General features: G+C 42.0%; 1 protein-coding gene across 2 annotated transcripts in view; it reads left to right on the top strand.

Moving 5' to 3' along the window:
• Positions 1-2557: 2557 nt before the first annotated feature.
• The window catches only part of TESPA1 (thymocyte expressed, positive selection associated 1), a 35240-nt gene continuing 13356 nt past the window's right edge, over positions 2558-24441 (top strand). For both annotated transcript variants that reach the window (XM_010994079.3, XM_031462363.2), the window contains exons 1-8: positions 2558-2719; positions 11629-11835; positions 12746-12788; positions 19820-19869; positions 20742-20795; positions 21538-21574; positions 21851-21949; positions 23610-23818. In XM_010994079.3, coding sequence (XP_010992381.1) covers positions 11673-11835; positions 12746-12788; positions 19820-19869; positions 20742-20795; positions 21538-21574; positions 21851-21949; positions 23610-23818 — 655 coding nt within the window. In that variant the 5' untranslated portion in view covers positions 2558-2719; positions 11629-11672. The remainder of the gene's footprint in view (positions 2720-11628; positions 11836-12745; positions 12789-19819; positions 19870-20741; positions 20796-21537; positions 21575-21850; positions 21950-23609; positions 23819-24441) is intronic.

Below are 24441 nucleotides of genomic sequence, written 5' to 3'. Positions count from 1 at the left end.
CTGATATCCAAGGAAATTAAGTAATTGTCATATAGCTAGTGTTAAAGTCAGATGACTTTTTTTTACTCCTAGGTCAGTGTTTTTACAAATTTCATAAAGCCAGGGGGAAGCATACTAGAATGGCAAGCTGTCCAGGTGATAAGGCGTTGAACCGCCAAATTGCGTAGGCAGTAGAGAACTAACTCAACATCTCAGTAGTCTAAGGGGTTTTCTTTTTAACTAGGAAAAAAATGAACAAAACCTCATTAAAAAACAAACATACGAAACAACCTCTTGAAATCCTGAACTCATCTAGCAGAAAAAGGACAACTGGTTAAGTTTTCAGGAAGCCCATGGAATATACGATTAGAGAACTTCTCGATGTCAAAGACATAGAGGCTCTTCAAGTCGTCAAAGGACAGAGGAAGGCAGGTGAGAGAGAGACAGAAAACTGCTCTGCAGTCGGGGAAGAAGACAAACATAGAAGACTGCCCTGGGCTTCCTTGTCCTCCTAGGAATCATGGAGCCTTCATCCTGATCCTTCAGCCACTGCTTGTAAAGAAGAAGACATTTCTTTAAAAAAAAAAAAAAAAAAAAGTCACAAATAGAAATTTTCTTTTTTTAATTAACAAAAAAAAAATCTCTGGAAATTTACTTGTGAAATGGCTTCTTTAAGGACTAAAGTCATTTTGATAAAGACAGATCTATAGCAGGCTGGACAAGTTGAAAAAACATTGTAATAAAGAGCCTTTTTTAAATGGCCAAATTTGTTGAGCATTTGCCACAGGTTAAGCCCAGGACTAAATACTTTGCATCCCTTTATTCCTATAGCTTTGCAACCACCCCTTTAGGAGGATTATCCTCATTTTGCAGATGGGAAGCCGAGTTCTGGAGATGTTGGTTAATGTGTCCAGGACTACAGAGCTGCCTAGCATCAGGGTCTGACTCCAAAGCCTGTTCGTCTAACCATGAAACTACCCATGGTTAGCAAAGTCTTGGCATTTTGGCCAGAGCAGCCATTCCTGATGCTGCACGGTCCTGCGCCTTCCAAGACTTTCGCCATCTTTGGTCCTCAGGTGCTAAATACCAGAAGCAGCTCCCTATCACTCTAAAAAATTAAAATGCTCTATAGAGATGCTACTTTCCCTGTCCCCAACTCGTTGAAAGTAACTGTTAAGAAAAATGGTGAATCTCAGAAACTTTAGGGTAAAAATAATTTTAAGAGTTCCATTAGTTAGTTTTTGTAGTTAATTGGGGCAGGAAAAAAACCAGTGTTAAAGAGATCAAAGGAGCACTAGGTTTGGTTTTTTCACTTGTTGATTTTTGAATTAATTCTCAAAAAAACAGTATTATATTTAGCACCTACTATGTACTGGAAAATATGTTAGACATTTTTATCCCTATATATAACTGAATGTATCATGTGTGTGTATTAGAGAAAGACAGACAGAGAGAATTATTATTTTAATCATATTTATCCTTAAGGAAAATAATATTTAGAGAAATTAATTTACTGAGCAGAAATTTTATTTAGGCTTCTTTCCATGATGCTATAACTGTACTGTAAATATCCGATGAAATCCTATTGGCAATTAGAAATGGAATTTGAGAACACGGTAGAAAGAGATCCAACTAGTCACAGCCATAAAATTCAAAAGGAAAGAATGAACATGTGAAAGTCAGTCGCAGTTAGCACATTTGAGGTGTGTCTTGTACGATAAGTGTTGTGATAAATATTCATAAGTAAATGACACTGGGGAGGACCCAGAATAGCATCAGGAAAGAGAGAGAGGAGATAATTGAATGGTACAACATCAAACAAAGAAGACAGTATTAGGAGATATTGGGGAGGTGGGGAGAGGGATGTTGAGGATGCTGAAAGCTGGTCAGGGCAAAAGTGATAGAGAAATGGGAAAAAAAACTCTAAAGTCTGGTAAGTCTTCTTGGAACAAAAGTCAGTAAGTTGAAGACATCATCAGGGTGTGAGATATTTTTGAAAATCTTTGGGAAAGCAATCACTTATTTAAAAAGAGAAATACTTTGAATTGGTTTGAGCATAAAAACTAAAACATTAAGAAGTCAACCCGGAGAAACAGTGGCTTACGATGGTGCAGTATTTGAAAACAAGCCTCTGGGGAATTTACCAGAGTGTGAAAGAGTCATGAAAATAGAGACTCTCAAGTGTGTGATGGGGCTGTAAGCATCTTCCCCGAGATAAATGTGAGATAATTTTCAGGAGAGAGTGTTACTATTTTTAGACACCTCTCCTCCTGGGGACAGACACTTGATTTGAGGCACTGAGATGAGTTGAGGCTGTTACATGGTTAGAAGACTGCACTATACACACATCCTTAAATGAGCTGAACCCTTCCCTTAACAGGAAAAGATCTCCTGTTGTTTTGGAAAGACCAAGGCAGCTCTCTGACGGGAAGGGCTCCCTAGTGGTGAGCTCCAGGGACTTCAGATATTTTGTTCTTCAGCCGATCTGAGCTACAGAGTAGAGGATGTGGCTGGGGAAGGAGGCGGGGACTGTACAGATGTGTGTATCTGTGTGTGTGTTTTCTCATTTCCGCTTCCCCTTTCAAGCTGGCAACAGCAGTTAAATGAGGACAGAGAGAAAGGTACAATATGCAATATGATACTTTCTCACTGTCCTCCCCTCCAACCCGATACCCGGGAAGGGCGTGGTCCATCTTGGACGGCAGCTTTGCTTCAACCTCGGCTCTCTCCTAGCAGACAGGTGAGTACGACTTCCACCTCGATTTTAAGGCTGTGCTGACTTAGGATGGTGCTGGGAGACCGAAGGAGACAAATCCGAGAAAAAGGCTGTGGGAAAAGGAAAAATTCAGGAGACATTTCTAACTTTAACCTTCAAAAGTTCATCACTGTATCTCTTGGAACAAGGAGGTCCCTTGAACAATTCACCTTTCTCACCAGAGAAACTCCTCTCTGTGTCTAGCTGTCCCCACTTTTGCTGTCATTTCAATCCGACTCAAACTTTGAAAAGTTCTCAAGGAGAAAAGTCTCTTAGCTTCATGCAGGTCACATGCTAGTGTCCATAACTCTGGCTGTTGGGAATACCTAGCCTAAATCAACTTTGCTTTTCGTGGACATGACCTCTTTCTTCAAAAGCTGCAGAGGAAAATTGTTGAGGAGATAAACTACAGCCACAGACACTGGATTAGAGATGAGGGAGAATTTACACAATTGGACGACACCAGGTCAAATGAACTAGCAGCCTCGAGATAAATAACCACGCATCAGGGTGGATTTTCCAGTCTCAGAGATGAATAGATGAATATATTGACCATGTAGTAACCTGTGTAATCACTGAGGGGAAGTGGGCTCTGGTCCTCCAAGACACCTTGTCTTGGTGGTAGCCAGGCTGAGCATGTCACCACCTGCATGAGTTTTGGGGAAGGTAGAGGAGTGGAAAGATGCTTTACCCTGGGGTTTTCCCATCCCTGCTTGCAACTGAACTCACCAGTGGGTGGAGGAGATGAGGCTGGTCCCCTGTGCAGAACAAGGACAAGATAAAATTGCTGCACAGAAGTGGCTTGATAAGACCACGAGGGTTTGGAAGAGGTACTAGTGACTCTGTCTACCACCAATGGCCCTGAATAGAGAGGCAAGGGAACTTTCTAGATAGTCCATGGCAGTGCCGAGGATGGGAGGTTGGAGATTGCAGGCTTGCGACTTGTGTGTCCAAACTTCAGACTTAACAATTATTAGGCTTAGGTGATTCGAGTTAAAGATCTGGTGTAATTCTCCTGTAACATAAAGCATCATTAGGAAGAGGGTAAGCCAGGCTTACTGTCTCACTCTGCCAAGGATGCTGTCAGAGATAACATGCTGAAGACATGACAAGAGGGATAGAAAGAGATCTCACAAATGATTTCTTATGCACAGACGCCCCAAGGAGTTTAGACACTCTTTACAACAACTTTATTAATAACACTTTCTCATAACTCCTTTGGTCCCACGGAAGGTGAGACAGAGTCCTGTGATTAGGCATGATGTAGTGGAGACCCAATACAGTCATTTTTAGTTCAAGGTATATGATTCGTAGCTATTAGAAAATGGAGAGGAGGTTTGGTCCCAGCCCAGATTATGATTCGCACAGTAAGCAAAGAAGATTAGACATTTATCTAGGCTTGATAACTGCCAACTATTCTGTTTTCTGCCTAAAGGACGAGATGATGTAGATATAGTGAAAGTAAAACAGGGAAGAATAAACATAAGGGACAGAGCTTCATTACCAAGGCAATAGGACTGAAGAAGTGAAGACAAGCATTCACAGAACTAACTCAGTGATGGAGAAACCTACTCACTCTCTCCCGTTTCTAGACGGAACCGCCTGTAAACCAGGCCCAGTGAACTAACTCATGTCTCTCATTCTTGCTGCCGCTATAGCCCAACCAGACAAAAACATTTAGTGTCTCCCAACACGGAGAGCACAAGATTCCTTTTTTTCTGAATGTAAAACTTTAATATTTCCTGTAGGAGTTGACAAGCTTTCCATAAAACTCATCCACATCAGAGAGATGGACGGAAGGAAGAAAAAGAAGGAGAGAAAAAGTGTAGATGGCCTTCTCTCAGGATTTATTTGGCTAAACTTATTTGTGAAAGGGAGAGGATGATAAGAGAGGGAAAAAGAATTATAAAACGAATTAGCATTTTTCTTGGTGTTATTTATCAAGTATCATCTGCCCCCCAATTTTTCTCCCCGAATAGATTGAACTATTAAATCTGTTAGATCAGAGAAGCCTCGGAACACAAAAACGCTGTACTCGGGGTAATTTCTGTTTTGATGATCTTCCAAACAGCTGTGATATGAGAGAGGGTTAGAGATTAAGAAGACATTCCCTATCTGAGGGAATGTGAGAGCCTGTTGTAGGTTGGGGGTATGTAGAATGGGGGGCAGTCAACTGCTGGCTGTCTTGGAATTTCCCACAACCCTTTGCAATGGCGATGATGCCTGGCTTGGCTGTGAACGCGGATAAGATGCATAAGATGCGGAAGGTCTTGTAGGCCCCATCATGGAAACTCTGTTTCCTTTTTCTCTCCTCCCACGCTGGTTTTCACTCTCAGTCCCAAGTCACAGGCACTACTTGGGGGTGTAGGCACAATACAGACAGACGAGAAGAGAGGTCTGTCTGATACATGTCCTGGGAAGAGCCCCAGGGTGCTAAAGAAAGACCCAGGACTGGGTCTTAGAAACCAAGAGTGCAGGAGGAAGGCTGTGTGATGAAGGAAGAGAGCACATACGTGGGACTCAGAACTTGTGAGTGTGCATCTCGCTGATGACCATTGATGTTCTATGCAATTTCAGATATGCCTCTCTCTCTCTCTCTCTTTCCGCCTGTGTCTTTCTCCCTCTCCCTCTCCTTGTCTCTGCAAAACGAGTGACCAGGATTAGATGATCTCTCTGATCCCCTCGGGTATTAGGTAAGAACGAAGGACCGATTCATTGCCTGTTTTTCATCTCTGCTGAACAGCAACATCCCTCTTTCACCATCTGGATTTTACACACCCTTCTGTCCCTTGCTGCTCACCCCTCCTTCCTTCCTTATTCCTGAAAATATTCCAGATTTAGTGAATGGTTTAGACTGAGGGAAAATGAATAATAATCATAATAATAGTAATAACAACTTATTTATTAAGTACTTCCTTTATACATTGGGGACTTAATATGCATTATCTGATTTTAAACCCCAGTAACCCAACAAGTTTGGCATATTATCTATATTACGTATGAAGAAACTTAGGTTTAGAGGGGATAAATGTGCTCACCGAGGACGCATGTGCAGTAAGGAGACACTACGGTGATTTCAAAGCTCACTCTGATTCTACCGCCCACACTCTTTCTACAGTTTCCCTTCTCAAAAGTTGACCATCCTTTCTAGGTCCCTTAAAAATGTCCCCATAGTAAGATATCTGTAAGTAGAGCTGATACTTGACAGGTACAGATCAGTAGGCCCATTGTGGTTGTTAAAATATTAAAATTTCCATATCAGATTATAATAATATTCATTGCTCCAAGCCCTCTGAGTGCCCATCACTAACCCAGCTATCCCAGCTCTTCTCACGAGACTCCCCAGACTGGCACCAAAAACTCAGGGCCATGCTAGCCGTGTACTTGCAGGACTGTGACTGGTGTCCCCTCCGATTTGCCTGTGCTGCGCCATAACCATTGCCAGATGTTCTGAAGGCCACAATGATCAGAAAATAATGGGGAATTCCAGGCAGACATTCTCCCCTGAACCAGACTCTAGTTGGCTCCTTGCTGCTAAATCACGCCGTGAGTCCCGGGGCAACAAAACTGCTTCATAATCATCCAGTTGGAATCAAGAAGGAAAGTGATGCTAATAACCAAACAAAGCAGCATCTCCTTCACCAAGATTGTCACAGAGTCAAGTATGAATTAGTTTTGATTTATCTGCCTCCTCTATACTGGACTATAAAATGGAGAGTTTATGTAGTGGGTGAAATACTAAATTACTAAAATAGTTTCTCCTTCTATTTTATCCTAATTACATTTGCTGCTGACACCTGGATGGTCATCTTAGGTTATTTTCTTTCTTTTTTTTTTTTTTTTGTCTGAAAATAAGTTGTTGGGTTTCTTTTTTTTAATTGAAGTATAGTCGATTTACAAAGTTGTGTTAATTTCTGGTGTATAGCACAGTGATTCTGTTATATATATACCTTTCCATATTGTTTTTCATTATAGGCCAATACAAGGTATTGAATATAGTTCCCTGTGCTGTACAGTAGGACCTTGTTGTTTATCTGTTTTATAGACAGTAGTTAGTATCTGCAAATCCTGAACTCACAATTTATCCCTCCCTCCCCCCTCCCCCCCCTTGTAACCATAAGTTTGTTCTTCTGTTACTAGTGGAAAGATTATATAACTAGAGTCAGACCAATCTAAGTTTAAATCTCAGCACCGTGAGATCCTAAATACATGACCTTGGACTAGTCACACATCTCCCTGAGCTTCAGATAACAATAATTAGCTCAAAGGAGATTGTCAGGATTAAGTGAAGTGGTTTATGGGAAGGTTTTATGGATAAATACAAGGAACTCAATTATTTTAAGTACCCATTGCTTCGACTTGCCTATGTTAATATAAAATGAATTTCTGAGTCTCCAAGAAAATGGAGACTAAAAGTAGGTGATGTTCTCAGTGTAGTAATAACATGCTCCTAAATGTTGTGTCTGCTACTAATGTAACTGCTTCGGCTAATGACTTTTGTTGGAAGAAATTTATGTCAAAGCTCTTAAACAACTCCCTAGCCTGAAGCCATTAAGGGTGATTTCTTGTCTAACTTCAATCCTGTCTGCTGCACTTTCTTCTTTTAACGATAACATCCTCAAAACAAAAAGAATCTTCTCCTGCTCTACTTGGTTGTAGGCAGATTCCAGACCACTTGGCAGACTGTGGAGAAATATTTGGGGAGTAAGCCTCTAGGGAAATGCAAGAAAGAAGAAAGGGAAAAGGACTGAAAATGACAGCAGAGGGGGAAAGAAGGCTTTGGGGTGATTCAGGCAAGTAGCAATAGAGCCAGTGTGGCATTTTTGTTGGTTTTTTTTTGGGGGGGGGTCGTGACTAGTGGAAATGTCAGGGAAGATATATCAGCAGTCATCAGACGTCTGTCCTCACAGAAGACAGGTAAAATATTATATTTTACTATAAACTAGCATCAAGAAAGATGGTATTCCAATTCCAGAAGGAACTTTTGACCAAGGAATAAAAATTTACAATGGAAAATATTTTTAAGATAGGAGAATTTGATAGTTTTGGCTCATAAATTCAGCCAGACTTGTGTGGTCCCATGTTCCATCAATAAAGGATTGGTATATCTATGCCCCAAGCCTTTTTCCTCTTCACTACAAGGTATACGAAATATTTACATTAGGCTTTGAGACCGTGTGGAAAGTCAGAGCACCTGTCCCATGACATCCCCTAGAAGAGGATAATTTTTCAGCATCAGTGTGATTCTTGCTCCTGTGCAGATACAGTATTTACAGAACGTCTTCTGGTGCAAGGTACCCTGCTCTGCCCGGAGACAGGATTTACGGGAGAGGTTCCAAGTGATGGTGGATCACAGCAAGATAGGGGGCCACTGGTGTCTTGTCCAGTGGGGTCTAGGTACATGTACTGGGTGCTCCAGGTGGGTAGGAGAAAGGAGATGACTTGAGGACACCTTCAAAGGGTAGGTAGAATTTGTTTAGTAGAGAGGACAGTGAGTGAAACTGTATAAGCTAAAGCAAAAAAGCAGAAAAGTCCAAGATGTGCTGGGGGGTCAGTCAGTGAGCTCTTCTGATTGACTCACCCTCCTTCGGGCACCTTCTCAGTCTCCATCGTTCAGGCTCCCCACTCTCCTGGGTCACTGAACGCTGGAGGCCCAGGAACCCCGGAAGTCAGTGTTAATTTGCAAGGGAGTTTGTTACATGGGCAGGAACTCCAGAGGCCACTGGACTGGTTCCTAATTCTTCCGGGAATAATTACACAAGTGCATTTTTTAACAGATATTATTTCTGCAGATATTTGAAACTCAACTAGGATAAATTCATTAACAGTCCTGTTAGAGACAAACTTCCACAATACTGAGTCCCACCAGTTCATTTTCTAGAGGATGAAATCAGTGCCCAAACAGAAAACCGAACTGGCTGGTCGGGAGTCAGTTAATTGGACCACAAGGTCGGAAGAAGGCCCGAGGCTCCTGACGCCCCGCCGGTGCTGTCCTCACTGCGCCAGACTCCGTGGTGCAGAGGTGCGTGTCTTTGTATGACTTGTTTGGAGGAAATATCTCCATGACCTTCTCTCCATCACAAGCGCCCCCCAAGGCCTTCAAAGGTGCCATCTCGACAGCTGTGTGCCCCCATCCTTCAATTCTTTCTAACACGCTCACTGCTGATGAGCTTGTCCAACAATCATTTGCCACTTCCTCCAGATTTCCACAAAGAATACCCAGTTTCTTATCTCCCAGCAGCACGGCATCCTTATACCACTAACCGGACAAGTCTGTATCTCCCCACCTCAGAATATTGCCGGACTTATAGTGTCCCCATGCAGTGCCCCGCGAACAAGACTCTATAACCCTTGTGTGGCAGAGACGGAAAAATCAGTTAGGTCCTGTTTTAGGCAGCAAGGACACAGCAGTGAATGACCCAGACAAAAAGGTCTGTCCTCATGGAGCTTATATTTTAAGAGTAAACAATAAATGAGGTTAACAAATAAAATATAAAGTAGGTAGGGATAAGAACAATGAAGAAGAGAATTAAGCAGGGAAGGAAATCGTCTGTAGGCTGTGGGAACTGGGCCTGACTTCAGGGAGAAATTGGTTAAGGGATGGGCTTTGCAGGTTAAGAAACCCAAAGGCTGCGGGAGAGGAGGAGGTGGGGGGGAGAACGTGAGAGAAGCCTAGGGTTCACCGGGACACGCACATTTTCAGGGAGCCAGGGGGGAAATTAGCCCCTGTGTGTGTGATGTATTTTCAAAGACGTAGGAGGAACATAGGGTAGATTCATTGCTGAAACCTGAGCAGGGGGCCCCATCACTCATCTCAGTGAGATTCTGGCACTGTGCTGTGACATCCTCATTAAGAAACTGAGCCCAGAGAAAGAAATTGAATTTTCCGAGGTTATACTTTTAGCAAGCGGCAGAATAAAGTGTGGGAGTCAGAAGATCCTTCTTTCCTTCCTTCCTTCCTCCTCTCGTTCCTTCCCTCTTTTCTTCCTTCCTCCCCCGCCACCACCCCCACCTTCCTGGCTTCTTCATGAATTCCCTTAATCACTAAAAGAAATTCTTCCTGTGAGCTAAAGAGTTCTTGTAATTTAGATGAGGCCCATTTGCCCTGGAAATTAAAGACAATAGGCAAGTCAGCCTTTGACATTGTCTTCCCCAGGCTGGTCAGTATTAAATATTCTGCAGGTGCAGGACGAGGTAAGTACACTCTAACAAGGCTTTTTAGACTCTTCCTAAATTCTTCACAGTGGCAGTTTCACCCTTGTTTTATCACCTTGCAACAGCTCTGACCAAAGGACAGCAAATCACCCCTGCCACCCTTCTTTGTGGCTTCACTGTGTGTCACAGGATTAATTCAATCATTCAGTTCCCCTCTAAAAGGCACAGGCAGTGGACAAAGGGCCAGATGCCCAGGGTTCATAAGGTTTCATAATGCCAACTGCTGTCTCTCCTTGGGAAAAAAAAAAAAAAAAAACATGTCCTAGGCTGGACCTGAAGTAAAAGAATTTAGATCAGACGGCAGTAGTTACGTATGACTTCTCTCCGGATATGTTTTGTTTGTAACAGGCAGCGGCATCCAAAGCAATTTTACTGCCCTAGGAATGTGCTTTATGTTCAGGATGTTCTTTTCCAAAATAGCTATTTTAGTGCCTAAACTGTTGAATGCTTCACTGATGAGTTTAAGTGTTTGAAAAACAGAAGTCTCTGGAAACTGGCACTCTTCTTTTCTTTTCTCCCCTCCCCCCCTTTTATTTTCTCTTACTCCAGCAGTTAATGGTATAGCTGTGAGGCTGAAGCATTTATTGCAGCTCCAGGGAACCAAAGGGCTAAGACAGTGAGGAGCACTAGTCCCGCCTCCACCCGCACTGGCGGCTGTGATGGGTTGTGAGCACAGATGCGGGGAACAGGTGGGAAGATGGCGTATACGCCAGTGAGCTCTATTTTTAAATATAAGCTCTATTTGGACAATTCAATCATTCACCCCCTCTGTCTTCCTCTTTGAATAAGTGGCTCAGGCCATCAGAATGTCTCTTTTGGCAGAATCCAGAGGTGTTGATGAGGCAGTGTTGGATGAAATACTAGCACAGCAATGAACTGGGGAATTAAATAACAGCTCTAAAGAAACCCAAGCTGACAAATTAGGAAGTGATGATCCTCAAACACATCGACTATACATAGATAGATAGATAGATAGATAGATAGATAGATAGATAGATAGGCAGGCAAACCAAAAAGAAAGTGATGATCCTGAAGGTGGAGATGGCTAATTGCTTCAGGCAAAGTCTCCTTGTTGTTTTCATCATGAGATTCTTCCCCTACCCCATGCCCCCTGCCAGAGAGAGATCTTATGTGGAGCCCTAAAGTATTAAACAGGAAACAAAACAAAACAAGTCCAGAGTGACGATCATTAAGAGTGACATCCTGGTTGTGGGACCTTAGAAAATCCGTTTAACCTTTGAGATCTGAGACTTCTTCAATATATCTTTATGAGGATCAAATAAAGTGAAATGTAGGCATTGAAAATTTAAAGATATTTCAATTTCAATGGAAGATTCTGGGAGACAACATTCTTAAAGATTAAGGAAAATGTTTTCTAAGATAGTATTTCACTTAGCATGAGAAGTATGATTCTTTAAGTCAGAAGAGCTTTCTCAATGTCCCTTCAGTCAGATGATGCTTGAAGTTTACGGATTTGAAAGACTTGCCCTGGTGGTTAGATTGTTCAGAGCATTTCTATTTTTGGAGGAGGGAGGAAGAACCAGATATCTCCTCCCTCTTCCTGACCGGCAGAGGGGTGATGCTCCTTTGTGCAGAGCTGGGAAGACCCAGGGGCAACCCTGAGAGTTGACAGTTTCCGAACAGAGGATGAGGGTGTATCACCGTGTTCCACCTCTCAGGACAGCATCGCTGTGGCGGGAGGCCCTGAAGTCTGAACAGGGCCATGGAGGGCTCTGTGCTGAGCCCCACGTCCTGGGAGAAACGACAGGCCTGGCTCCGTCAGAGCCGGCACTGGCAGACCCAGGTCCTGGAAGAGGAGGCTGCAGCTGCCCTGCAGGACGTCCCGGATCCTGAGCCTTCTGGTCTGGATGACGTTTTCCAGGAAGGTAAGAGGCAATTATACGTCAAACAGACTTGCACATTGTGCCATGCACAGTAGGAAATGCGGCAGAGGCACCCGTCTGCAGTGCGGGCAGCGAGGTCCTCAGCCAGGCTCATTTTGACTGGTTTAAAGGAACTGAAGGGAAGACAAGCAAAGTAATGTAAGATACGAATTATGTGAAAAAGAGACAGCATCAGCATTAGGAAAAAGGAAGAGGCACACTTCTGCATCGTCCTGAGCGGCTGCCTGCGAGTATCCGAGGTCAGGGTTCTCTACGAATGTTTGGAACATTTCTATTTTGTCTGTATGACAAGGTTACGTTCGGTCTCAGTGCCTGGATTGGCTGTAACTCAGCCGTGTGCCGTGACCTGTGGCCAGTCACTCACCTCTCTAGGACATACTTGCCTCGTTGGAGTTACTAGTACCTGAAGTAGTAATAGTACCTTTTCTACAGGCCTCTCAGTGCTTCTTTTAGGTTCAAGTGAGACTGCAGATGTAAGAGGAAAATATAAAAGATAAACTGAAAAATAAATCTTATAGAAATAAACCTATCCTAGCTTATCTGGTAGGAAACAAAATGCACAAAAGTAAAACTGCTTTTTTTTTGCTTTTTGTTTTTTAACTTTTTCTTTTCTTTTTTTTTTTTTTAAGATGAGGATCCACCCCTGTTCGCAAACTTTGGGGTATTTTCCAAGTTCCTGGGAGAAGGGGGGCAGGGAGGTAGAGAGAGAAGAAATACCCACTATTTGTAAACATGGATATATTCCTCTTATGTTTTAAAGAAAAGTTTGATGGAAAAAAAAGGATTCATGACGTGGCCTCTATAAGGAGAAAATTGTGGGATGGGGTGAGTTTCAGGGACGAAGTCTGATCTCCTTCAGGTCTCACGGTGATCTGATGTCTGACTTTTCCAGGGAATCCAATCAACAAGATTGAAGACTGGCTGCAGGATTGTGGGTAAGCGCTGGCCGGGCCAGGGGATAGAACGTGGTTGATGGTTGGATGTGCCAACAGGCACCGACTCTTGGGAACTCAGAGACAGGGAAATGAATTTGAATAGGGTCTGCTGATTAGAAGTGAGGTTGAGAGAGAGTGGAACCATAAAGATTCGGGGTGAGTGTGGGAGTTGGGCCAGTGAACCAAATGCATCCTCTGGAGCCTAAGGTTGCTCACCATCAACCAATCAGAGGATTGTGCACAGCTGATCACATACCCTGGGACACCCTTCCCCGTCTGGCCTTTAAAAAGGCTCACCTAAAACCCTTTGGGGAGTTTGGGGTTTGGGGGGCTTGAGCCACATGTTCTCCTTGCTTTGCCCAGGAATAAGCCTTTCTTTGCTAAAAACAAAACAAAACAAAACAAAAAAAACAAAAAAACAAAAAAAAAAACCTTAGGGTGAAGGTCTGGAAACATAGAATGGACCTGGTCTATAACCAAGAATGAGGGAAATCTGTAGCTAGAAGGAATGAGTGGGCTAAATTCCAGGTGCCTTCTGCATTGCTTTTCCCCTCAGACTGGAGTCTTACACTTCGCAACAAAGAGGAGTTAGAAACATAATTGTTCTTCGGATCAGAGTAATTCATCACCATGAATCATCATGTTGTTTATTTTTACTGCAGAGCACAGGAAGAGGGGCTATGGGTTTACCTCAGTCATTCAAATTGGAGCAGGCACTTCAAGGCAAAATGTAGTATCTCTTTCCTGAGAAACACTTTAAAATTTGAGACCCTATCAGCCTGCACCATTTTAGGCTCTTGCCACCCAGCCACAGAGGGAAAGCTTCCGTGACCTATTTAAGTGTGATCATTTGTGTGATAATGAATTCCCAGAATTTATAACTCCTGCCTGCTCTTTACTTCTCCTGCAGAAGTGTGTCTAGCTTTATATAGCTTTTAATCTAAACTCATTTATTAACACATAAATAAACCCATCCTGGCTTATTTGGTAGGAAATAAATAGCATCCAAGGTTGTTCATTTTAACTCTGCGCTGGAACGTAATGCCAGGAAGGATTTATTTTGTGTTTTTGTTATTTACAAAACATATTGTCATTATCGTCCTAATCTGGTCTGAAATTTATTGACTTCAAAGTCAATTAAGGGTAATCAAAGCATCGGGAAGGAAAGGGATGGTGCTAATGGGAAGGTCTGCAGGTTTGGGTGTGAGAGAAATGTCCTAGGATTTAAAATGCTTCACCAGATACATACAGGAGAACCAGTGGGCTCTGTTACCATCTTTATCCCATTAACTACTCTTGAGTCTTATCAATTCAAGTCAACAATTATTATTGACGGTGCATTTGCTAACTGTCTGATTGGCTAAATGCCAGGTAGTTTCAAATATGCTCCCTGACCTCAAATATACCACATTCTAGTTGAAAAGATTAAATTCACAGAAATCCAAGGTTGTAAATTCCAGAAATCACCTTTCCCCACCTATATTCTACAAAGATAAACCCTGAACCAAAATTTATGATGCAAAAGTAGTCTGATGAGTGAAAAGTCTCCAAGATTTGAGCCTAATTCTTATGCTGTCTGTGTAGCCAGCTGTAAGCAAACAATTGAAATTCTCAGTCTCCTCATCTGTAAAGTGGAGAACTGTAGGGAAAAGTTTCAACAGTTTTTTGTGAGATTAAATGAGGTGATATGTGCACAAATGTTTTATGCTCTGTAGTAATACGTGAGTAGTGAGTGTCAGGGAGGAAGAAATTTTCCTGTACCCTTCTAGATTCTTCTGGCTGGTCTAAGAATTAAATTGACAAGATGCCTTAACAGGAGGAAGTCAAACAAAAGTTTAATAACATGTATCCATGGGTGAGACCCAGGAGAAGTAACTCACAAAAATGCCATCCTCACCTTAAAAATCATCCTCGGCTAATGACCAAAGAGGATATTGGGCGGGGGTGGGGGGGACTTCAGAGGGGAGGAAGGCAATTCACATGGAGATGGAAAAACAAATGTTTCGTAAGTAAATGTTTGGTGGGCCATGTAAAGACAAAGGGACACAGAGTGGACTCAGCTCTCTAAATTTCCCGCACCACACCTAGTACACCTTCTCCAGTGGTATCTCTCTTCCTATAACAGGCCCTCTACCCAAAATCTTTAGACAGTTGAGGTCAAAATTTCTTCCTAAGTCTTTTGAGCCTTGAGTCTTTTCAGCTTTTCAGCTTGAAATAATCTGCATGCCAGACAGACATTTGGGGGTGGTAAATTTTGCCCCCCTACGTGAGGTTTGTAATGGATGGGCTTTATGCTACTTTAAAAATCTCGCAAAATTTCTGTTTATCTAGCTTTATCTATCTGTATCTCTTTATTTATCAGGAACGTGTGTTCAGACATGATACATATCAACTCTAAGAGCTACCTCTAGGAAGGAAGTTAGAAGGAATGGGAGCAAAATGAGGCTTTAGTTATATCCTTAATATTTTATTTTATAATATTTTTTTATTAACAGACATCTGAAGCAAACATGACAAAATGTTTACACGTGTAAAACTAGAATGGCAGTGCAAGGGTTATTTGTCATGTTGTCTTTATGTTTCTGTGTCCTGAAAATTTTTCAGTATTTAAATATCAAAAAAGCCACAAGAAAGCCTGTTGACATGCCTTCTTGAACATTTGTCTCTGGGAAGGGAATTATTAGGTTCCTAAAAGATTTCTGGAACATGAATGTGCTATTTGTGAATCATCAGAAGTAAGGTTGGGAACCCAAAAGTCATGTGTGGACATTAGCTTAAGTCTTGTCAACGAAAAATTAATCAAGAGTCAATCTAAGGAGAAACAGAAAATTGAATTCATGCCAGTCTGAGAACTATAACCCTCATGACAGTCTCTCAGGGAGCTCTGAGGACTGTTCCAAACAGGTAAAGGGGGAGGTCAGTCAGTAGATGTGTGATTTTGGAGAAGAAGGTACAAGAATGGAGCAGACGTGATAGAAGTTACTGCCAGTCACGAGGAACGGACATCTTAGTTAATGGCTTTAGCGCTTCTTCCCCCCCCCCTTTTTTTTTAAGTGCAAATATGGGAAGATGCAAGAATCAGTTTCATAAAATTTTCTCATAAAAATATCCAACGATCTGAGGGCCAATTCTGTCAGTTTTCCCAGAGCACGAAGTGCCTCGTGCTGATCTTCGCCCTGAGTTCCTTTCAGGGTATATGGCAGGTCGGCGACTACACTGGCTAATGACTTGGTTCTTGTAGGACTAGAAGGTGGGCAACACTCTTTATTTTACAATCCCTTCCCTTTCAGTCTTAATTTCAGCCAAGGTTTGGGAGGCCTTTCGTGATCAATTTGTCCCTTGGCACTAGGAAAGCTAGTTCCCAGGCCAGGCAAGGATTTTGTTGCTAGGCCGCTCAACGGGCGATTACTGGCCTGGGCCCTGTTAACAGCAGCCCAAAGCCCTGGAATGCCTGTCCTACTAGTCTGTTATGGGCCAGGGAATGGTTCCCTCTTGTTGCTTCTCCCCATATCTAGAGTTATACTATCACAATCATTGATCTTATAGAAACTCTATATTAGGTCAATCAGTTCAAGTCCTCTAGTCATCATTAACTTGATCTGAGGCTCAGACGTACATTTGGTGACGCAAGAAACAGTAGTCTTGTAAAAGAAGCAGAATACAGGTAGTAACGTTAACAGATCGTAAGTAAGTATTTAAGCTAAGACCTTCTATTAGGCACTGCCCAGCATCTCCTAGGTCTGTTCTGCACCAACTGCTGTGTTTAAGGGAAATGATATTCTGGCACTGTACGAAAAGTTCACAGAGATGTCTGCACGTACAAGGCAAGTGGAGGTCCCCCGTGACCTCTTACAGGATGGATAAAGGAATGTCATCCTCTGAGGAGCTCCGTGACTGGTGCCAGAAGAGAAAAGTTGTTCTTCATGGTTGAGCGGGTATTTCCGCCACTGGGGAGGCCTGGCTAACTCATAATGCAGATGCACAATGCACACTAGAGGGGAAGGAGCAGGCCAAAACGGCAGAGAAAATTTTTGTGTTTAAATGTTTATCTTGACTTAAAATATGAGTTTTTATTTCATCAGTGTCTGCAGGCAGAACCTATGGAGAGGACTGGAAGAAGCTAAAAATAGCCACATGCTGCTTCTCACAGCCCCATCGTCCCCCCTGCTCTGGTTTATGAACTGGGTATACAGGAAGAGCAGTAGCTTGGCTCTTCTGTGTAAGACTTGAAATGATGCTAAGGGACCTCTCAGTGCCGATGTGGAGAGAGAGGAGCAGCTGCGGATCTAGTCGCTAGGCATCGATTTTATGTCCTAAGCAATAACCCATGAAAGGCCTGGGGCTTGGGTGAGGGCCGTGAAGTTTCAAACCATCATACTCAGTGTGAAGGCACCAATAGGTCCAGGCCTATGTCCACATTTCTGTGGTATGTCCCACAAACACATAGAAAAGCACACCGTCCCCAGGGTCAGCCTGAGCTGGTCCTCCCTCATACAGGGACTATGGAAACGCCCGCTGGGGCACACCTGGAAAACAGAAATGTAGTGTGCGCATCTGACAAAACCTTCGGTCTAACGAATGGCACCAAATTCTGCTTCGGACAAATGAGGAATTTTATCAGTGCTAGTTTTTAGTGTAAATGTTTTGAAGTATCACATACATGTCAGTAGCATTTTTTAATATAAATTGTAGTACAACTCAATGGATGTAAGTGTCAGTGATGCTCGATGAGTAAGTTCCAGCAGTCTGCTGTACAGCACAGTGCCTGTAGTTAGCAATTTGGTATCGTGAATTCCAAAATCTGTTAGGAGGATAAATCTCATGTTAAGTGCTCACAGGTAAACAAGGAAACCCTGGGGGTTGTTGGATGTGTCTGTTACCTTGACTGGTGATGGTATCGTAAGTGTTTAAATAAGTCCAAACTCAAGTTGCACACATTAAATATGTGCAGTTCTTCGTATGTCAATTATACTTCAATAAAGCTGTTAAAATAATGGCACTATAAATCGTATTGAAGTGTAAAATATTTACTGAAAAATGAAAGAGTGTTAAATATATGGCTCAATAAATTATCTCAAAGGGACTATACTGATGAAATCTGAAGTGGAGCACTGCCAGCTCTCCAGAAGTCCCTTCTGTCCCTTTCCGTTCACCACCCTGCTTCCCAGGGTAACCAATACCCTGACCTGCATCATAGATAAATTTTGTATTTTTTTAACTTTATATAATCATACAATAGGCACTGTTTTATGTATGTTTCTTCTTTTCAGTCTTATGTTTGTGCTATTTATTCATCCATGTGTTTGCACCCAGCAATAGGTCATTCTTTTTCATTGTTGTGGAGCATCGTCTATTGGTCATGTAATTTATCCATTTTACAATAACGAGGGTTTTGGGGGGGGGTCTCCCAATTCTGAGTTATTATAAATATTATTTGGTTTTGGTGAACATAGAGGCACTTCCATTGATTGCTTTCCCAGAAGTGCAACAGGAGTGTGTTTTATTGTACTTATAGTACAAGTAGGCTTCAGGAGTTGCATGACTGTAGCTGCAGCATAAGCATTAAATGCAATAGTAGATCTCAGCAATCTAGTAGTTGACTGTCTCGGCTATCATAGTGTTTTTTAGTAGTAATAGGAAATATTGATTTATACTAGTATTTGTAATGTTATATTTACTTACACATGTTCATAGTATTATAATACATATTTTATTTAATTATACATTAGGAAGAGAAGTATATATTTGTAGTTCTAGTCATGTTATTAGAGTTACCCACTCTTAAATAGCTTAAGTATCATTTCACATTTTATAACATACATTAATGTACAGTTTCTTTCATGAGAAAATGTAAAAATCCAGATTTTAGAAAATATGGTCAATTTTTTTCACTATTGAAAGGAAAGTACCAGCAAAAGATGTCTATATATGCAGTGATTTGTTTTGTAAAATTTAAACACAGCTTGATCTAAAGGTGATGAGTCATTGAGCCCATTTTCATTAGTAAACATTTCACGAAGCGCTACTCCAATAGCGTGAGAGTTGCCTGGATCGCTGGAGGCTGATGGAGAAGGGTCGTTTAAGACCAGCTCCAATGGATGGACTCTAGTCAGTCTCCCTGTTAACTCACTTTAACATCCCTTCTCTGTTCCCACCTCCATTTGAGACTACACTCAAAAGCATCAAGTGCCACTTCCATTTTTGAAACTTTCAGGAAAGCAAAGTATAAAAACTCACAACACATCAGTGCTTAAAGTGAACTTGGGTAACAATTTAATACCTAGGCATCTAAATCCCCTTACTTAATGCTTGAGAACATAGCAGCATCAAGGGGCCAGGACTGGGAGGCAGGCGCTCTGGCCCCAATTCAAAGCTTCTTCACAGACCGTGTCATTCATCTGTTTAGAAAGCGAATTTCTTCCTTGTATAAGTTGTTTCTCACCACCACTTGTGCTGATTTCCGCCTGATCTCCTGATGCATATAGTAACTGTTTGATAAGCCCTTATCTCAAAATGTAAAAGTGTAATCTCTAACCAAGATGCAATTTCTGCTGCTTCCTGAAAGACACGATGTTCAGCAAGAATGTGGCTCAGAGACAAGGAAGGAGGGGTGGATAGATAAGATGACCTCCTGAAAGTTTATTTTTTTAATTTCAATATTTTGTAGTTGTGATGTAAAAATTATGGCACCCAGACCCCTGCTTTTATAAATATATTTCTCCAATTTTGTTTCGATATTTTTTCTTTCCTTTGTCATCTAGCTCCTGAAGATTTATTGCTAGGCTGATTTTAGACGTGCGGTCAGCACAAAGGCAGCACCGTCTACAGCACTGTGCACTCCAGTCCCAGCTGCCCCCGACTACCTGAGAACTTGTCAGTCGAAATCATCACTTAGTTTTCTTCTACATAAAAGCAATTGAAAGACTACCAACTCTCACTGAAAAATTATGAGAATTTGTGGGAGATACTTGAAGAAAAGCTCCTTGGGAAATTTAGTGATTTAAGCCTATGACATTATTTTTGGTTTTTAGATATTCTGAAGAAGGGTTTTTTGAGGAAGCAGGACAGTCGATCTGCAATGGTAAGTTGAGGCGCTGTTCTTTCTTCCATTGTTCTTCTACCTCAGATCGCGATATGACTCGTGTGTGTGTGTGTGTGTGTGTGTGTGTGTACGTGCACACACGTATGTATGCATAAGGATGCTGACTGTCTTGTAACTTCCTGCAAAAGACCTTATTCGTGGCCATGAGACAGTCCGGGAGGCCCAGAAGATAGAATAAGCGTTGGCTCAGAGCTACAGGCTGACTAGTCCTCAAAGAGTATCTTCTGTTAGTGGCTGCTCAGCTGACAACCACGGCTGTGGCAAAAGGGCTTCATAAAATGTGTGTGTTTATCAATACTTAGCAACGCTGTATTATATTCTTGGCAGTTGCCAAGAGAGTAGATCTGAAATGTTCTTACCATTGCCAAAAGACATGACAGTTACGTGAGGTGACAGAGGTGTCTTAACTCACCTTACTTTGTGGTCATCATTGCACATTATATACATGTAGCAAATCATCATGCTGGTGCATCTTAAAGTTATACAGTGTTATATGTCTATTATATCTCAATCTAGCTAGGAAGAAAAAAATATATACATATATAAATAAAAAGTGTGTGTTTATATGTGTATGTTTACATATTTACATTGTGCTTATTCTTTGGCAGAGGATTGTGTCCATGACTGTGTGATATAGGGGACGGGCTAATTATAGATGAGTGTTTATGTGACTATTTCTGAATCAAAATATGAATGTGATTTCTGAGGTAGTATAGGTGTAGCTGGGGGTAGTTTTGCAAACATGTGGATGTATGATGTGACTGTGCAATTGTAGATGTGCATATGGGTGTGTGTGTGTGTGTGTGTGTCCAAGCCTGATTTTCTGTGATCTTTGCCTTATTATTGGACAGGGTGCCCCAGCCACGGAACCAGCTTTGAAGATGACTTGACCCTTGGAGCAGAGGGTAAGTGGCACAGCTCTGTGAGGTGAGGATCAAGGAAGAGGCCATCTATTGGATGAATTAAGGATGGACTGGAAGGGGAGAACTGCAGAAAGGCAGTCTATCCCCAGCGTCTTATCTGTAGGGAAAGAGCAATCTCACATGATCTCATGTAAAACTCAGAAAGCATCACTTACCTAGGAATACTTCCTCACTAGCCTATCAAAGTATCTGTGGGTCCATCACTGGAGCTTTCCTTTGGCCCCTAGGAAGATATCATACAAAATCCCCACAACACTGGCTGCCCAGAGAGCCTTGAAATGGTTTTCTGAAGAGGAAGCGCAAAGCAGCCTGAGTACGGGGTGTAAGAGAGAGACTGCATTGAAGGAAGATCATGGCTGGAATAAAGAATGGAGGTGCCCCAACCTACCAGTGTCCCTGGGACCTGTACAGACTTGTGTGGTGGGAGAGGCAGGAACACTAGCCTGGAGGGCTGAACGACTGTCTTCCTCAGGACAGAGAAACTCTTACCAAGACACCAGGCATGGTTCAGAAGTTCAGAGGCTCGGGGCCAGTTTTTTTCTGCCATATCTGTCCCCCTTCCAGGTCTGTGTTTAATCATCTTTAGTTACATCCATAAAGGACAGAGTTCATGGGGTTCAGGAACCTGGCAGGGGGGAACTGAAGGGGCTGAGTTTTAAGTTTGAAAGAGATGATTTTCATTTCCCCTTCTAACGTTCCCTTTGCTTTTCTGTTCCCTATCCAGCCACACTGTTGGCCACCAACAGCAAACTCTTCTCCAGGTAAGTGTTGTAGGTTCAGCCATGCTGAATGATAACTCCTTCAGGAGCTGCTGAACTGGGGTAGGTGTCAGGGTCAAAGAGATTAAAAATGGAGAACTGAAGAGTCACAATAGAGAATGAAATTTTCCAACCATGAATGAGACCATAGATTGAGTTTTTAACAGTAAATGGTTCAAGGGTACCGGGCTGGGAGTACGTATGCCCAGCAGGGCATGTCTTGGAGCCAGGGTGCACACTGCTTACAAGGTTAGTATGACTTACCTCTGATCCCTGCAGGAGTTTCCTGGAGACAGCCCGGCCAGGCCAGCGATTCAATCTTGGCTGCAGTTTGGCTTCCAGCAGCATGACTGGTGGGACCAACAAAACTAGTTCAAGGTAGGTATCGAGTAATTGTGGGGAAGATGAGAGGCAGGAGAGAATGGAACTGACCATTGCCGGTTTTTTTCTGGGATATCTTACTAGAGCTTTTATGCAGTCACATATTTGACAAGTATGGCCATATTTGCTTCAAGAAGAGTAGGGGATGCAGAGGAATCTACTGCTCAGAGCTGGATACCACATGTAAAGTACAGGTGGTCCCCTCTGCTGAGTCTTGTACCCAAGGAAGTGTAGTGTTGGTTGGTACCATCACAGTTCCTGGACTTACAATAAGTGCACAGTAAACAATAAATAAGTATATTGATTAATTGATTGACTGATTGATTGAAACAATACAATATTGATTTATGCAATCAATTTTATATCCCCTAATGCAGACCAGGCAATGACTACGTGGAATTTGAAAAGATGAAGCAAAGAGCTTGCCCTTGGGAGCTCAACAATCCTATTAAGTGAACAAAATACACACAGAAAGAACTTTTAAACCAGATGGAAAGTGATGAAAACTAGTGTCATATAAGAAAAATCGTTTGGAATTTGGAGTCGAAGTTTGAATTTGAGACCTGTTCTCAGGCTTATTAGCTTATTAACTATCTCAAGTGGTTTGTCCTCACAGAGCCTTAGCCTTGGTCACACCTCAGTTCAGTTAACACAGAACCTATGGAGATGAGACTCAAATATCTGCATTTTTTTAATGCTCCCCCAAGGTGATTCAAAAGACACCCTACGTCTTTTCATTGGAGAATTTAGTCCATTGACATTTAAAGTGATTATCGATAAATATGTGCTTGTTGCCATTTTGCTGCTTGCTTTCTGGTGGTTTTTGTAGTTCTTATCTGTACTTCTCTTCTTCTTTTAGTTTCTTCCCTTTTGGTTTGATGGTTTTTTGTTTTTTTTGGTTTTTGTTTTTTTAGTGGTATACTTGTGTTCCTTTCTCTCTAGTTTCTGTGTCTCTATTACAGGTTTTTTGGTTTGTGGTTACCATGGCTTCATATATGTTGACCTATAACTATATTTCCTTGTTTTAAACTGGTAGTCATTGAAGTTCAAACACATTCGAAAAATCTGTATTTTTTTACCTCCCCTGCATTCTGTGTTTTTGATGTCATGTTTTACATCTTCATATGTGCCCATTAACTGTTTACTTTAGTTATAGTTGATTTTACAATTTTTTTGTCTTTTAATCTTCATATGGCTTATGTCCCTTACACACTCATGGCCTCATTGTTCCACACAACTGCTGGTGCAAGTTAGGTAGCAAGTTACAAAAGCACTTGGCAAAAGCCAGCCATGTCATAGTATGTGCCAATGGGAACTGTCTGGTTAATAATACAACCACAAGATTTATTTGCACTCATACTGCTTTTGATTTTTCAGATCCCTCTCATAGCAAATTTTCATTCATCTGGAATCGCTGTGATCAGTTTTCAAAATACTATGATAGACTCTCATTCAATTTTTAAACCAGGGCTAGATTGTAATTCTTATGTTTCAGACAGAGAGTTTAGGTTCAGAGAAATAAAAGCTTTTCTCTGTCACAGTGGAAGGGAGAGAAATGGCCAGAAAGGTATCTCAGTCTCCTGACGCTTTGATTAGATACTCTGGATTACCCTGTGCGTCAAAGTTGCCCCTGTTTACTCAAACTCCCTCTTTTCAGCATCTCAGAGATTCTGGACAAGGTGCAAGAAGATGCAGAAGATGTCCTCTTCAGTCTGGGCTTTGGCCACGAGGACCACAAAGACACTTCTCGGATTCCTGCCCGATTTTTCACCACCCCTTCTCAGGCCAAAGGCATTGATTTCCAGCTCTTCTTGAAGGCTCAGGTGCGGAGGATTGAGATGGAGGACCCATGCCTCATGCTGGCCAGTGAGTGTTACCACGATGCATACTCTGCCTCTCTCCCAGCCTCCAGTCATTCACGGGAGGGATCATTGGCTCTAAATCGTACCTCCTCTTGGTCAGCTTCACTCGATCCTTTCTCTCGGGTCTATTTCTTCCTATGTTGTCTTCAGTAAAGACCGAGAACTTTGATTTCTGCTTATCTCTCTTGAAGACTCTCTCTCATACCACTGTTACCTTTTTTTAGGCCTTCTTTCCTTTAGCTGAATCACATCGTAACAGTGTCCTTAAATCTTATCCCCATTTGCTGTTTCTCAGTTGGAATTACTGAATGTCCCCCACTTACAGCCACTACATTAAAATCATTTCCATTTAGGGCAGTGGTTTTTAGTTAAACATGTTAAGTTGTTGGGGAGGGTATAGCTCAGTGGTAGAGTGCATACCTAGCACACATGAGGTCCTGGGTTCAATCCCCAGTCCCTCCACTAAAATAAATTAGTAAACCCAACTACCTCCCCCCAAACAAAATTGTTTTAATTAAATTAAATTTAAAAAATAAATAAATAAAAATAAGTTAAATGTTCAAAAATTAAAAAATATGTTTGTTAAATTGTGCAGGAGTTTATGAAACATTCATATTCATAGGCTTT

The sequence above is a fragment of the Camelus dromedarius genome, chromosome 11 (genome assembly GCF_036321535.1).
Source record: "Camelus dromedarius isolate mCamDro1 chromosome 11, mCamDro1.pat, whole genome shotgun sequence".
In the NCBI taxonomy this organism is placed as follows: domain Eukaryota; kingdom Metazoa; phylum Chordata; class Mammalia; order Artiodactyla; family Camelidae; genus Camelus; species Camelus dromedarius.
Note: the sequence above shows the minus strand (reverse complement) of the source record. Positions and strands in the feature narration are given on the sequence as shown.